This window comes from Podarcis tiliguerta, assembly GCF_965153285.1.
Source record: "Podarcis tiliguerta genome assembly, chromosome: 7".
Classification (NCBI taxonomy): Eukaryota; Metazoa; Chordata; class Lepidosauria; order Squamata; family Lacertidae; genus Podarcis; species Podarcis tiliguerta.
In genome coordinates, this window is record NC_139540.1 from 38653488 (window position 1) to 38668996 (window position 15509).

Genomic DNA, 15509 nt, shown 5'->3' on the forward strand with positions numbered 1-15509 from the left:
CAGATATTTAAAAACATTCGAACAATAAAGAACACTGAAAGATCTCTTAGTAAGGGCAGGATGGGGGGGGAGAGAGAGAGAGAGAGAGAGAGAGAGAGAGAGAGAGAGAATCTGATAGTCTTCCACCTGGCGTTGGTGGAGACTGCAGCAAAAGTTATAGCAATTTTATATTGGACTGAATAAAAAGGCCATGCTGTAAACATGGGATCCATCCTCCTGTGAGCACAAGGGGCTATTTCTCTGTGACTGTATTTGATTGTTGTGTACATCTGTGAGCTCACTTAAACCCCATCTGCACTCTTGTTACACAACCCGGGTATTTTCTGATCTGAATTAGGTACATACTCACCAACCCAACTCCCTTGCACATCAGAAGATAGCCCTCGCCAGTATCTTCATATTCACATCAACAAACGTGTATTGCCTTCCAACCAAGCCTCTTTGGTGCTGCTAAATGAGGCCAGATTCCCAACTGTCAGATGTGTTTCCTGACATGTTTGGATCTGTGATTTAATTTGAGAAGACTTTGACTGTTTTATGGAATTTGTTTGCTGTTGTCTCCTGCCTTCTGAGTTGCTGGTATTTTGTCAGTGACAGAAAATCTGCACTATTTATGGTTTTTGCACTATAAAACTACTGCATCCCCCATTGCATGGCATCTTCTCCTAAGCCATCTGTCACAGAGGTCTGGCATTTTATGTGAATGTTGGTCAGGCAGACTTAACCCAAGTTTTTTTTTCCCCCTATGAAAAATGTCAGCAACTACAATGTTTAGCATTTTACTTTACAGTGGCCATTAAACTTGATTACTTGTAGCTCTGTTTCATGGCTGTACTTATATATCAGCTATGAAGCCAAAAAAACACAAGGGTAATCATGGCAACAATGTGCTCAGGTCCTGGGAAGTTCAGCTGGCAGTGATACAGTTAATATCTTGGATTTTTGTAAGTAAGGGTTTTTTTTTTAATGCTGATATAAAAATGTATTTGATATTATACAGATGGCATAAGATGTTGTGGTTACTAAGTTATTATCCAGGATAAGCTGTACTGTCAAAGTCGGGGCTTAAAACTATCACAGGAGATTAAACTATTTACTAAAAAGGGGCAAAAAGATATAACGAAAGCATCTTAGTGTATGAACATATTAGAAGTGTATTTACTTCCCATAAGTATAATAAAGCATATCTCTCTTTAAGCTGGGGGGTTGAAAATGTGGACTTTGTCATACGAGAGGAACAAACGCAAGAGTTTCTAACTTGCAGTCTCTCAGGCAATTGGCCTGATTGTTTTCAACTTTTCAAAAGGAACTGAGATGAACTGATCTCTTTTTCTAGGCCTGTGTCTAAGCATCATGCAGGCATAACATTTCCTGGCTAGTGCTTTGAGAAGCAGCATACAGTGCTACAGCTGGAGAATGTTAGGTCAAAATGAGTTATTTTTCTCAGGAGTTGTTCTGCTAACTGGATGCTGCTACCAGGATTGTCTATGTTAAGTGGTTGGCCTTCTTTCAATCAACATTGTACCTGACATCTACATTCACAACTGGATGCCATGGAGATATTTGCTGACTGTACAAAGTTTGAAGAACATTTGACTCTCCTTTTGATTGTGGGCAATGTTCAAAACTCCCTCCCCTTTCTAGCCAAACAGCTGAGTTATTTGTCAGGCATGTGAGGTAAAGCGTTAGGCCAGATACTGTTAGACAATATGAGACCTCCAGGGCCAGGGACAGCCATAGGATTCCATCAAGCAACAAGTTAGTCACCCCAGTGGAGAAGTAGGCTGCACATGGACTCACTTGACCCTTCATTTCCAGGTGTTGGTTATTTTACTCTGCATGATTTTACTCTGCATTTTAAAGAAATATCTGGAATAATTGATCCAAGATGACTGAGCCTGGCTTTGGCCGGGGAGGGCGGGATACAAATATCACCCATCCATCCCTAAGCAGTACCTGGCTGTCTACTGAATCTCTCCAATCTCTCCTCTTCCCTTCCACAGTTAGAAGAAAAGCTTTCCTCTTCTTCTAGTCCAGACCTCTTGGATGTGTGATATAGATTTCCCCAGTGAACCTCTCTGGCTGTTCTGTCATATACAATACAATTGAACAGGCAAGGGTTTATGGAAACTATTGCCATAGTGAATTCTTGCCTCTTCTGAAGCCCTTTGCCTGACTGTTGGTCAAGCACTATGCCATGAGGCAAAGTGAGTTGACCACCTCTAGTGACAGGATCCACAGGGACAAGAGATCTGGCCTCCAGTGAATGCACCAGCTTTTACTGTTGCTGCAGTGGCACACCCCTTGCAGGCCAGATCTGTTGGTCTCCTCCTACCCTTGTTCCCAGTGTGGATATTTATTGCCTCCGTGTTCCTGATGTAGATCTTCACTCACCCTTTCTTCTTTGGTGGGGGACACCATTTTGTGGTATGCCTCAGGTGCCAAAATGTCTTGGGCTGGCCCTGATCAATCATAACTTGAGAATCCAGTGCAGTGCCCCAATTCTTCCTCTGTACTATAAGGTCCTGGGAGGCACATGCCATTTGACTGATGCAGGGGGCAGACGTTCTAACCTGTGTAGACACTATTGTACAACTACTAACTTAACCGGTAGATTTCTCTGTACAAAGGAGAAGAGTGTGCTCTCGCACTGAGAACTTGCTTGCAGGCTTTGTGTAGGCCTCCGGTTGGCCACTGCAAGAGCAGGATGCTGGACTAGATGGTCCACTGCCCTCATCCAGCAGGCTCTTATGTTCTTAATATAGTGCAGCAGATGAGAAATATGATTCACACATAACATTCAGAGGCATGACAGAGTTTGGCCTTATGGCAGGATAAGGGCCACCATGAAGAACAACAATTTGCATCTCAGTCCACAATGGAGCTCTGCATTTCAGGGAAGGACACAGTCTGGACCTCTTGATTATAGTAAACCTTTTAAAAGATCTTTACAATTCAAGCTCCATTTGAGATAAAGTGAGATTGTCACTGATATATAAAAGACCTATGACAAATGCTCCCCTTGGGTCTGATTTGTACATTTGTTTCCCCTCCCCCTCTGATACAGATGTTGCAATATTGTGAGAGAGTGGGGGGTGGATGAAATGTAATAATAATACTGTTGATGAGCTAAGCAGTGAATTAATGCTTTTATCTGAAAGGGGATCATAGTTCTCTGTAAAAGTGAAATGATTCAGGAGATTTAATGCTAAACTTTTTTGTAAAAAAAAACCAACCCCCCCCCCTCAGATTTAGTACATATAGTTTACATTTAAGAAGCATCTTATTCTGCTTACTGTGTTTAAGCATAGAAACATGGAAAGAGCATTATAGAGGTATCTCTTAAGTCCGCCTAAGAATTAAATATTAACGGGTATAAATCGAAAAGCTGGTTTTTTAGATTTAGATAAATTTAAATAAAAGCAGGCATTTCCACTTATCCCTTAAAAGCTCTGCAAGTCTTATTATGTTGTTGCTGCAAACTGTTCACACTCTAAACATTTCTCTCTTTCCCCTTGCGTATCAGGGAGCTGATATAGAAGTGGATGAAAATGGCACCCTGGATTTGAGCATGAAAAAGAACCGGCACCAAGAAAAGGGTATTCCGCTAACATCTTTCAGCACAACAGTCCCCACTCCTGCCTCTTCTCCCTTCAAAACAGGCAGCATTCTGGTCAATGCCACCTTCTACCAGGCGTTGTGTGAAAAGGAAGGATGGGATACGCCAATCAACTATAGCAAGAGCCAGGCGAGAAAGGGGGAGGAGAAAGAGGTATATTTTTTGTTTGTCAGGATACACTATGGAGGGGATTGTTGATCTTGGAATAATTTATTTTACAGTACCCAATATGAGCCATGGCAGCTAACACTCCACTCCTAAGCCCATTTACAAGTCAATGGCACCATTCATTTTGGTGGGAGTAAGAATGAGACAGTGTACTAAGAATTAGGGTGCTAATGAGGTTTTTTCCCTCCTGACCTATAGAAAGAGGGATTTTGGAAGATGTGAAGTTAGAACCATTATGAAAGCCAATGAAGTAATGATCCTGTATCCAATTACCTGGGAATAAGTGCAATTGAACTCAATGAGGCTTACTTCTGATTAGATGCATACAGTATTGCACTGTAAATCATGCATTCTAGAAAGCATGATCAGTATTCCTAGAAAGTAGCATCACAATTTGGGAACCAGTTTATGTAGGGAATAATGAAAACATTTTAAATCCTTAAAAAATAAAAGAAAGAAACTGCATGGGATTTTTCCAGCTCTGTATATATGATATGATCAATATATAATTAAAGTTCACACTTCCATGATAGACGTTAAGAATTAAGAAGTTATGACAATGCTTTATCTCTGATCTGCTATGCATTCATATTCTTTATACATCATGATTTAGAGAAATGGTAATTTTTGCTTTGCTAGCAATATCACTTCTTTAAGAGATTTGATAGAACAATGAAGCTCTTCCAAAGGCTTTTTTCTCTCTCAGCAAACTCAACATTAAATCTTAGCATTTAAAATACTTTTATTCAGTCCAACCCTTTGGCTACACATCTCTTATCCCTAGGGAAATATGAGGTCAAAATATAAAAGTCTCTGCTATCCTGTGATCAAACTCATAGGGCTAAGATTTGTGAAGTACAGACTTCCTGGATTAATGTGCAGGCCTGCTCAATCTTATGTAAAATGGTGCTACACTTACAAAGCAATGATGTAGGGGCTGCAACCTCTGTCCACTGCTTCCCATTGGCCTCTCCCCCAAGGTCATTTTTTTATCCAGTCTGGTACTGACACTGGAAGTGAATCTGGCTAGGGAGGGGCCATAAAGGCAAGCAATGAGCAAGAGCCCCTGACTATCCACCCTTCCCCCCACACACTTCAAATTGCATCTCTGCTGCCTGTCAAGCATAAAATTATGCTCTACATGGGGCTCCCTTTGAAGACAACTCAGAAACTGCAATTAATTCAGAATGCGGCAGCTAGACTGGTGACTGGGAGTGGCCACCGAGATCATATAACACCGGTCTTGAAAGACCTACATTGGCTTCCAATACGTTTCCAAGCACAATTCAAAGTGTTGGTGCTGACCTTTAAAGCCGTAAACGGCCTCGGTCCTGTATACCTAAAGGAGCATCTCTGGCCCCATCGTTCAGCCTGGACACTGAGATCCAGCGCCGAGGGCCTTCTGGCAGTTCCCTCATTGCGAGAAGTGAGGTTGCAGGGAACCAGCGGAGGGCCTTCTTGGTAGTGGTGCCCGCCCTGTGGAACACCCTCCCATCAGATGTCAAGGAAATAAGCAACTATCTTACTTTTAGAAGACATCTGAAGGCAGCCCTGTTTAGGGAAGTTTTTAATGTTTAATGCTGTATTGTGTTTTTAATCATTGGTTAGGACCCACTCAGAGTGGCTGGGAAAACCCAGTCAGATGGACGGGGTATAAATAATAAATTATTATTATTATTATTATTATTATTATTATTATTATTATTATGGTGTAGATCCATGTTTAAAGACACAGATCTGCTGCTGTCATCTGTAGCTTGACCCAATGCTAATGCTCAGATTTAGTCGTTAAAGAAACCAAGCACATTTTAAAAAAAAAAAAAAACCACACATAAGCCGCATCCCATTTACTCCTCTGTGTTCCTCACAAAGACACTAGAAGAGAACATCAATATGCATGTCAACATGGCACATCAATTTGGCCTACAATAGAAACTGAATAGAAAACAAAAAATGCAGCTGTGGTCCCCTGCCCACCCCTTCATAAATAAGACAAATATTTACATAAAGTAATTCATCATTTGTAAGAGATACTGTACTAAATTATAATTTAAACCTGGTGATTTCCTTGATTTTTGTTATGTCCTTTTCATTTTTGTGTTTATTGAGCTTTGGCAGGATGTTGTGGGGTGTTTTTTCTGCTTGTTTGTTTGTTTTCTTCCCCCCTCCATCTTTTTGGCCATGTTTTCCATAGGAACTTGTTGCCAGAGCTAGGCAAAGTGGAGGTTTATTTGGACTTTCTCTTATGACAAAAAAATATAAAAAAAATCAGCATTGACCCTTTTATGCCAACCGACTGACACTTTGATAAATTAACAGAAATCAGAACAGTTTGTTCAGCTTTATATATCCCTGTAACTTAGGAACGGTACAGACAAAATGGCTGCCAGGTGGAGGCCATATTACTATTTGCTGCCATAGTGGTTTCATACTGAGCAAGCTATTTGTGGTCAAAAAGCAGAAAATTAGAGTTTCCTCTCCATGTCAGTGAAAATTTTGGGAGTGAAGAGTCTGTGGGATGTTAGCATCCGAAATGCATACGTAAAGGGTTAATTGCAAGAGATATAGAACTCTGCGATGTCATATGCCTGAGGCGGTTATGGCAGTTATTTCAGTTATGGCAGTTAGTTTAAGAGTCTTAACAGTTAGAGCAGCAGGTATGTTGTGTTAGGCTGCTGTCTGCCTCAGAGTTTCAGTCAGTCTGTAAATGTTAGTCAGCCTTAGATACAAATCTATGTAAGATGTTTTAGCAACTTAAGTATCACCTACCTGCATTGTACATTTAATCTGTAACTGCAAGTACAAGAAGTTATATGTTATTTGAACTTTAAAACAGAGTGTCTTGCGTAATTTTTATAGGAAGGAAAATGAGAACTAATTAAAGGGCCAAACAACCCAGGGCTGTCTTCTGCATACTCTGCAAACGGGAACTAATTCCCACATAGTATGGGACAAAATTCCTGAATCTTTTGGATAGCTGCTGCATACCAATATTAAACACAGAACAGCTACTTAAACTTGTGATACAACTGTTCAGATTTCAGTTCTAGAGGATCACTGGTCCATGTAGCTTAATATTGCTTGCACCAGAGGTAGGCAAACTGGTGGTCCCTCTACCACACACGTATGTTTTAACTCTGACCTGTCCCAGCTAGTCAATGATCAGGGATGGTGGTGGTAGTAGAAGAGGGCACTTCATTGACTCCCATGGTCAGCACTGACTAGCAGTGACCCTCCACGGTTTCCCAACCTGACTTGGGAGATACCAGGAAATGAACCTTATACCTTCTTCACAGAAAGTATTTTTCTACTTGCTTAGCCATGACTGTTTCCTCAAATAACATGCTGCAATAAGTCAGTTGCAACAAGCAACCATTTTAAAGCTGTGCCTTCATGCTAGTCATTATGTGTGTGTCTTCTGGTCCTGAGCAATCTCACAGGTGATTGATTTTTAAAAACAAACAAACAAAACACCTCATGTTGAAGTGACACTCTCCTTAGGCAGACAATTGCCATACAGGCCCACTTTTTGTTGGTGTTATTGTTTAGCATCTTGCTTTAAATTTCTGGCAGCAGCACCCAGGGCAAAGGGGTTAGGAGAACACAAGGCTGGCTGAAACATGTTAGATGCAAGTGGGTATGATCAGAGGACTATACAGAAGCCACGAGGAAAATAAACCACCAAAGAGTTATGTGGCAGCTTGTGGTACTTGTAGAGAAAAAGGACAAGGATAAGCCGATCTTGTTCCTAGCTTGTGACAGGGGTAGTAATTGCAAGACAAGATTGCTGTGCTTGTTCCTATCTCTGAGGCTGACCTTGCTAAAGAAGTGCCTTATCTTCCTGGGTCCTCAGCAGTTGTTGCATTTGTGGTGATGGAAGAGGAAGAGGAGTGTGTTCGTTGGGAGACAGATGCTCACATTTCAGTCTTAGACATGCTAAAACGTTTGTTAATAAAGAAGTCCTAAACCAGGATAATGAGTGAATTCAATATAAAATTACTTCGATTCAGCTGGTATTGATTTGAACCCATCCAATGAACCAAACTCACAACTGGGTCCTGTTGCTGGTGATATGAGCCAAGTTTCCAAAAGGGCAAATTGTTCCATAGTGAATCTAGAAAATCCCTGGAGATAGTTATGGGGTTTATCCAATAGATTGCAGCTGTAGAAGTAAAAAATATAACAACCCCAAACATTTCTGTGAATTAAACAAAAGACTTTGGATCTGAGTACATAAAACCTTGATGGAGACAATACTGTATACAAAAATTGCTGCCAAGATTTTCAGCACATAGACATTCTAAGCTTAAAAGTTGTGGGTTTTGTGCACCACTATTTTAAAAAAGATCTGAAACTTTAACAGAATACTATTTCCTCACAAGTCAAGCTTGCATCATCCAACCCACAAGCTTCCTGATCCTCCAAAGTCAACTTACTGTCTCTGAAATGTTTTGGTTTTTTTTAATTCTACAGCTTTTCCAACACTAGATAACAGCAGGAGTCTTAGAAACTTCTCAAATTATAAGGGTGTAAGTTGCCTCAAAGTAAAATAAAATAATCTATTTTTAATTTATTTTCTGGTTCATATGCACAACAGTTGGCTGATTTTGTTGGTCATTTCTAGAAAATATTGTCTCCCTCGTACACTGAGAAATGGCCTGTCCAGATGCCCCTTAAAAAAAAATAATCCTGAATTTGGAAGAGGCTCACACTTTCTCCAAAAGGAAAGTGCTGAGAAATAACTGGAGCTGTCAGTTTAGTTCAACTGTCAGTTCTCCAAAGATTCCAGGGTTTAAAATGTTGAAAGTGCCAGATGCTATTATCTGTTATTCGTGTTGTCATTATGTTCTGGTCTTTGCAGAAATCAATATAAATGTCCATCTGCACATTAATGGAATTTCATTCATTTATTTTTGTCGTCCTGTGTGCACATAGGAATATGCGCACTGGCAAGAACTCAACTTGAAACTAGTGGAGCTTCCCTGCCATCCCCAGTAACGCCCCCCCCCCCAACACATACACACAAATACAGTCTGCAGTTTGGCAGACTGTTCTGGAAATAATGGGGAAGTTCAGCTTTTGTATACCCACCCACCACACTTTTGTAAAAAAAAAAAAGAGAGAGAGAGAGAGCTCTTAACTGGAAGTAAGCTTGTTATCAGTGGTACCTTATTTCTCTGAATCAACTGACCACTTCACAGTAGTCAGCACTTGTGATGCACATGAATGGCTCTCAAGTTTCTCCTTCCTAATAAAAATAATAATAATTTATTTATTGTTTGAATATTTGTGACCTGCACTTTCATAGAATCCTATAATTGTAGAGTTGGAAGGTACCTAAGGATCATCTAGTCCAACCCCCTGCAATGCAGGAATATGCAGCTGTCCCATACACAAATTGAACCTGCAACCTTGGCATTCATACAATATATTAAGGTGGCTTAGAGCATGCAATGCAATAAAAGCAATCAATCTAGGTAAAACATAATTAAAACAGCAATAAAGCAGCAATAGATAATGGCTGGTTAAAAAGAAAAAAATGTGAGGGCCTACCTAAAAAATACAGCTTTTAAGAGATGTCTGAAAGAAAGCAGGGGCAGTTCTTGCTGAAGCTGCACAGGTCATGAGTTCCACAGGACAGGGCTTGCTATGCTAAAGCCTTGGTTCCTAGTGAAGGCAACTGAACCCTAGGGGCTGAAGCAGGGTCAGCGAAAGACATTCTGGTACCTGCAGCGAATCACAATATGGTGGGGGGCCCTCCCTACCAGGGAAGAAGAGATGAATGAAGATTAGGATCTGCTGTCATCTCACCTTGCCTTGTGGGTGGCTAGTTTTGGGCTAGGTAAACCCCCAGAAGGGCTCCATCAGAGATATTATCAGCAGAAGGATTAGGGGAGCATTTTCACTAAATTTCCCCAAGGACAGGAGAAATTCTCAAACTGTTTCTTAGGGCTGAGGCTTTCCATTAGCAGTGGCCATAGGTTGGCACCTTAACTCTGCCCATCCCAAGGCTTTGTTGCTGATGTTGCAAGCAGCAGCTACTATGTTGGCAGTTTGGGCACCGTTTTTCACCCTGCTAAGATGGGAATGGTGGCCATTGCACAAACAAAAGATGGAGCATATTGTGATAACATTCTAAATTGTGATAACATTCCTAGGGGAAAAGGGGGCGGGAGAGAGAGATTCAGAAATAGGCCTTCTGAGAAATTTTGGTTCAGCTCTAGCTACCAGTATTGTGTTGAAGATAGAAGCACCTCATTCTTTTCTGTTATTTCAGAAAGATCCTGCGAGCTGTCCTGAAAGCCTGGATGAAAAAAGATACTCAGATGTCTCGGTTCCTAGTCCAAAATCTAAGCTCCATTCAAGAGATCTCAAAAAGGAACTAATCACGTGAGTCACAAAACATTCCTTTCCTTCTTGTTGTCTATGGGCTTGATAAGTCCACACACTGCTGATTTGCCCAGGGTGAAGAAATGCTGGATCTCGTCCCTAATATACACTGCAGAATACTGGGTGCCATTACATCTTCCATTTCAGCACTGGACTTTAAATCTCTGGGTAGATTTGGGGCAATATTCTCCTTTACTTTTGGCTCATGCCACGTAGCAAGTATGAAAACTTCAGGGAAATGATCACTTCATAAACAGGTCATCCATATCCTGCATGGGGTTGGATCCCACAAATAATTACCGTATTTTTCCGTGTATAAGACTAGGTTTTTTTCCTTTAAAATAATGTCAAAAATTAGGGGGCGTCTTATACTCTGAGCCATCTCCCACCATTTTCTTAAATCTGAATCCCCCAAAACAGGGGGTGTCTTACACATGGGGGCATCTTATAGATGGAAAATACAGTAGTTCCTGTTTGCTGTACCTGAAATCAGTCTACAGACAGGCCTGTTTGAATGCTACAGTTCTGTGGGAACACAAAACAACAACAGAATGTGTTCGTTGCAAAAAAATTAACTTTGCCCAAGAAGAGGTAGGTTTCTAATAGAGCAGTTGTTGACATGTAATAGAGCAGTTCCTAATCGGTCAGTTTCATATGATCAATGTATCATTAATAGTTGATATTCTTTATCTTTCTCTGGCAGCATTCACAAGACGGTTTATTCCGTTTTACACTTGTTCTTAGCCAAAAGGCTGAGAAGTGTTTCCGTTTTCACAATGTTTTCCTAACTATTAATTGCCACATTATATTTCAGTTTCCACATGATATATAACCCACGTCTAGAATATAGTGGGATATAGCACAAGTTTATCACTCATTTCCACATTATTTGTCAACGGGTTTTTTTCTGGAAGCAAATAACACAGAAATGAGCACTAAGCTTGTGCAATGGCGTGTTCTCATTAAATGAGAGCACGTGTTGCGGATGGGGCCGAGCAAAGCACCCCATGGTTGCCAGGCAGGATAGATTGAAGGGGCTTGGATCAGATTGGTGGTTGGTGTTACTGGGGTAAATTTGATGTTGCCAATTTAGAGGTGGGGACAGAGGTTATTTAAACAAGGCTCACAGTATGTTCCTTTCACTGTGGGCACCGGATCACCCGCCTGCCCTCCCTTGATTGGGCTTGTGCTTTGACCTTGCTATGCCTGTCATGGGGTTGTCTGCATTGGTGCGGGGGCCTGGTAGGAATTTTTCCTTTTGGCTGATTAGTGTGTGCCAATTGGTTTTTGCCTACTGCGTAGCAAATCGTCACAACTTGTAAGGTTGGCGGTTAGGCACTGGTTTAAATTGGTTGGTGGAGGGGTATGGATTGGCTGTGCCTGCCCCTCCAATGCTGCTGCTGCACGGGAATTCCTTTAAAGGAATTCAGGGGCTTACCATCCTCTCGTCCAAACCCCTGGAATCGGGTGTGGGCCGCGTAAGCTCCTGGGAGCATGCGGGGAGAAGCTGAGGGTCTGTGTCGCAGCTCCAGTTATCCCTGATCTTGTTCCTCCATACTGGCTCTCGCTGGAATCCGGAGTCAGTGCTGTCCCCCAAGGCGGGTGGGACAGCTAGTCATAACCAATGCCTAAGCAACCACTCACAATTTGTATTTTAATAAAGTTGTGGCCAAAATTATGCCAAAAAACCTTAAACAAAAATTATGTGTGATGTGTGAGTTATTGGGGTAGGGGTGTTTTGGGGACCTCAGCATGCAAATTCCACTATAGTTCCAGAGCTGGCTTTTACACCATGTGTAAGCTCAAACATAATGCAGAACTTAATAGATAGGAAGAAGTTGTGAAAATGGAATAAACAGCCACATGAATGCAGCCTCTATCTCTGTTTTCTATAATTTCATTTATTCATCACCAAATACTTTGATATCAATTCTATGTCTGACGTTTGCCTTATGGATTTAGAAGCCCTCCTCCAGATATTACTGTTCCCATGGGCCAAATCTTCTTTGACACAGCATGCCTCAATCTAAATCTAAAGACTGCTCACCATATTGTATCCACACTTATGTGTTAGCTTTGCCTTTTTTAAGAACACAAATGTTGATGAAGCTAGCAGAAGGAAAAGCAATAATTTCCCCAGTGACACTTTATTTTTATTTTTTACTATTTATTAAATTTCTATTTAAAGATCTGTTGCTGTGTGACATTAATTCCAGGGATCCACACAGCCATTTACTACCTTAATAACTGAACATAATTTCTTCTCTCTGTAGTTACAATAACTCCAAGCCTTGTATGGGATTTTAAAGCATCCGTAATACTTGCTCTGCATGCTGATGTGTACTCAAAATGTGCTTGCCTACACAATTTAATTCATAAACACTTAAGACTCGCCATTTAAAGATTCTAAAGGTAACACTGAGGGCAGAGGACATTTACTAAATATTCACCGGCAGAATAGGTAGTTTAGTGAGCAATACAAATGGCTCCATCATGAGGAAGCACCTATAATGACAATAGCAATTGTAAAGAAAAATTCTACCTCTGAGGTTCAATTACAATGAACTTTCTTCATTATAAATATAGATTACATATTTTTAAATATTAATGGTCTCTCTGGTGATTATATTTATACCAAAGCAGCTGTATGACACAGAATGGAATAAGTTGTCTAAATGATACACTAGTTCTTTAAAAAAAATATGGTGCATTCTATGCTTGTTTTTAAAATATTACTTTGTGGTCCATGCATCAACAGTGTTTTGGGAGGATTAAGAGAATAATTTTGCTTCTGAAGAAATAAAAAAGTAGTAGCTGGGACCAAAATGCAGTCTCTGGATTTTTCAAAGTAATTGGGGAGGGGGGGGGGGCTAACAATTAACCTGTAGAAAATTGGAATAGGTGAGCCCTTTTCAGAAAAGGGCAGTTTCTCATATCCTAGGGCCCTCAGGTTCATGATCGTTAGTCCTTACAGTGTCTTGGTGAAGTTGGGCCATCTAAATCACGAGATCACATCAGCTTTTAATATCACATATATTGTGAATATATAGCAAGGGGTGTGAATCCAGATCCATACAGAACCTTTTTTAAAAACATTAAATTGAACTTTCCCCCTGAAAAAAAAAATCCTGTGGTGAATTAAGAGTCTATGGGCACCCAATGCTGAACTAGTATAGCGTTTTTACAAGAATATGAAAGTTATTGCATCCATGCCTTCTGAGAATTTTCAGCTCAGCTTTGAACTCATCTTCACTGTCATAATATGATTGATGTGATAAGAAAAAGGTACTGTTATGAAATGTATCATTTCAGACAAATGTAAGGATGGTTCATACACATAAGCATCATCTTCCCATGCCTCTCCACATTATTGTGTATCACTTAAGACAGCATTTGAGCATGGAAGCAATACATAAATGAATGAATCGTAATACACTTGGAGAAATATTAGCACAAATTAGGAAATGTAGTGTGGAAACCCATTGGGTGGTACTTGACTAAATTTTACACAGAGTAGACATACTGAAATGAATTGCCCTAACTTCCTCATGCTCATTAATTTCAGCGGGTTTACTCTGAGTAAAATTTATTTGACTTTCACCTAAGTTCATTTTTTTTTGTTTGCAATGGCATGAAGAAAAATTGATGCAATCACAGAAAGGCCTGAGGGTATCTCTCACACTAATATTTCTTGGCACAGTAGGACACCTCATATATATCTATGGGTATGTAATAGAGGGGTGTTTCCATTCATGTGGGAAACAATTATCCATCTTTGTATGTTTATCGCACAGTTCAGTAAGAGAGATGTACAACAACTGTATGTGTGTCTGCATTTCCATTTTATTTCCTTAGGTGTCCAACACCAGGATGTGATGGCAGTGGTCATGTGACAGGAAACTATGCATCGCACCGCAGGTAAAAAGTGAGAGCAATTAATAACAAAATGAAGGCATGGCATTGTGGACTTTTTACTTACAAACCTGTTCCCATAAAAAAAAACCCTGAGCAATTTAGCAATAAAAACATATAAAAACACAGAGCTGAAATCCAGTACAGATGTAGATGGAGATAAAAATCTCCATTTAAAAGGAAGGTCTCCAATAAGTACCAAAAATATAACAGAGGCAGAGCTTGTTGGATATGTAACAGGAGAGTGTTCCAAAGGGTAAATGCTACTAAAGGCCCAGTTCCTACATTGTGCTGAATGGAGCTCCCTGTGCAATGGTTTCTGTGATGACCAAGGTCCAGCTTACAAACAAGTCCCTGTAGCAGTTGAAATGCATCATCTGAGCAAGAAGGAGCTCTGTGGCCTATGAGGGATACACAGCTGTATCAACTACTACACTCTTCCTTCACATCCCTATGGGGATGAAGGAACTAAGAAGGGATTTGTTTACAAGCGGTTGCTCTGTGATCTGTTTTTTTTTTTTAATTTAATGGTTAAATATTTTTAGTGCAATCTTTTAATATTTGCTGAGGTATGTTCAAGAAAGCCTATTTCACGTTTGTTTTTTTTCTAGTGTTTCTGGCTGCCCGTTGGCTGACAAGACCTTAAAATCCTTGATGGCTGCCAACTCTCAAGAGCTTAAGTGAGTATTAGTATCAAAGGAGAGGGAGGGGTTCATTGCTGTTCTCTTCCTACATATTTTACTTACTTCAAAACCCAGTCTGCTTGTTCAGCAACAAGAACCAGTAGAGCTGCGGAGCAGATGTTTGCTCAGCCTTTGGGGTAACAACTCCCGCTTCCTGTAGAATGTACTAGTCCAGCTCTTGCTCCAGTGCTAGGTTTTGGTCATGGACACATGATATGGTGTCCTGGATATGGTGGCAAAGGGTGACAGGTAGCCAGGCAGGGGAATAAGCCTGGATAGTTACAAATGCTCTCAAAGCAGGCCTAAAGACGTCTGACTCCCTATTGTCCAGGGACTGCATGATTATTAATTCACTTCTGAATTAATTTCAAACAGGAAAACTCCACACATCAATATTTTGTTACAGGTCTCATAGTTAACTATTTTCCCACATGTGACAGCCATGTCCAAAAGAGGGATACTAACAGGCTTGGGGAAACTCCAGCGGTTGCAGAAGTGCAGAAAAGATTAGGGAAAATACTTTACTGTGGGACCCCAAAAGCATAACTTGAATAGAAACACTCTACAGTGGAATATTTTGTTGCAGATCCCACTAGTCATTGTCTAACTTCTATACCTCTGCCATTCTGCCCCATACCTGTCCAGTTTGTCCCCTTTCACTCACACAATCCTACCAGTGTAAGAAGTGTAGCTATAGTAATAGTCACCTCCCACGGGGACAAGGTTGCTGGGTTTGC

At 40.6% G+C, this 15509-nt stretch overlaps 1 protein-coding gene and 1 long non-coding RNA gene across 17 annotated transcripts in view; one reads left to right on the forward strand and one right to left on the reverse strand.

The window, feature by feature from the left end:
* The window catches only part of LOC310682545, a 32372-nt gene extending 26083 nt beyond the window's left edge, over nt 1-6289 (reverse strand). For 4 of the 5 annotated variants that reach the window (XR_014513972.1, XR_014513973.1, XR_014513974.1 and 1 more), the window contains exon 1: nt 5844-6289. This is a non-coding gene — a long non-coding RNA (uncharacterized lncRNA). Of the gene's footprint in view, nt 1-349; nt 3521-5843 lie in introns of those variants that run through there. The other variant, XR_014513975.1, reaches the window with a different exon arrangement.
* Nucleotides 1-15509, forward strand: part of ST18 (ST18 C2H2C-type zinc finger transcription factor) — a 185699-nt gene that overhangs the window by 155520 nt on the left and 14670 nt on the right. For all 12 annotated transcript variants that reach the window (XR_014513872.1, XM_083450973.1, XM_083450972.1 and 9 more), the window contains 4 exons: nt 3527-3772; nt 10065-10177; nt 14033-14095; nt 14701-14769. Coding sequence is in view for 11 of the 12 variants with exons in the window: in XM_083450973.1 (XP_083307099.1) it covers nt 3527-3772; nt 10065-10177; nt 14033-14095; nt 14701-14769 (491 nt within the window). In the remaining variant the exon portion in view is untranslated. The remainder of the gene's footprint in view (nt 1-3526; nt 3773-10064; nt 10178-14032; nt 14096-14700; nt 14770-15509) is intronic.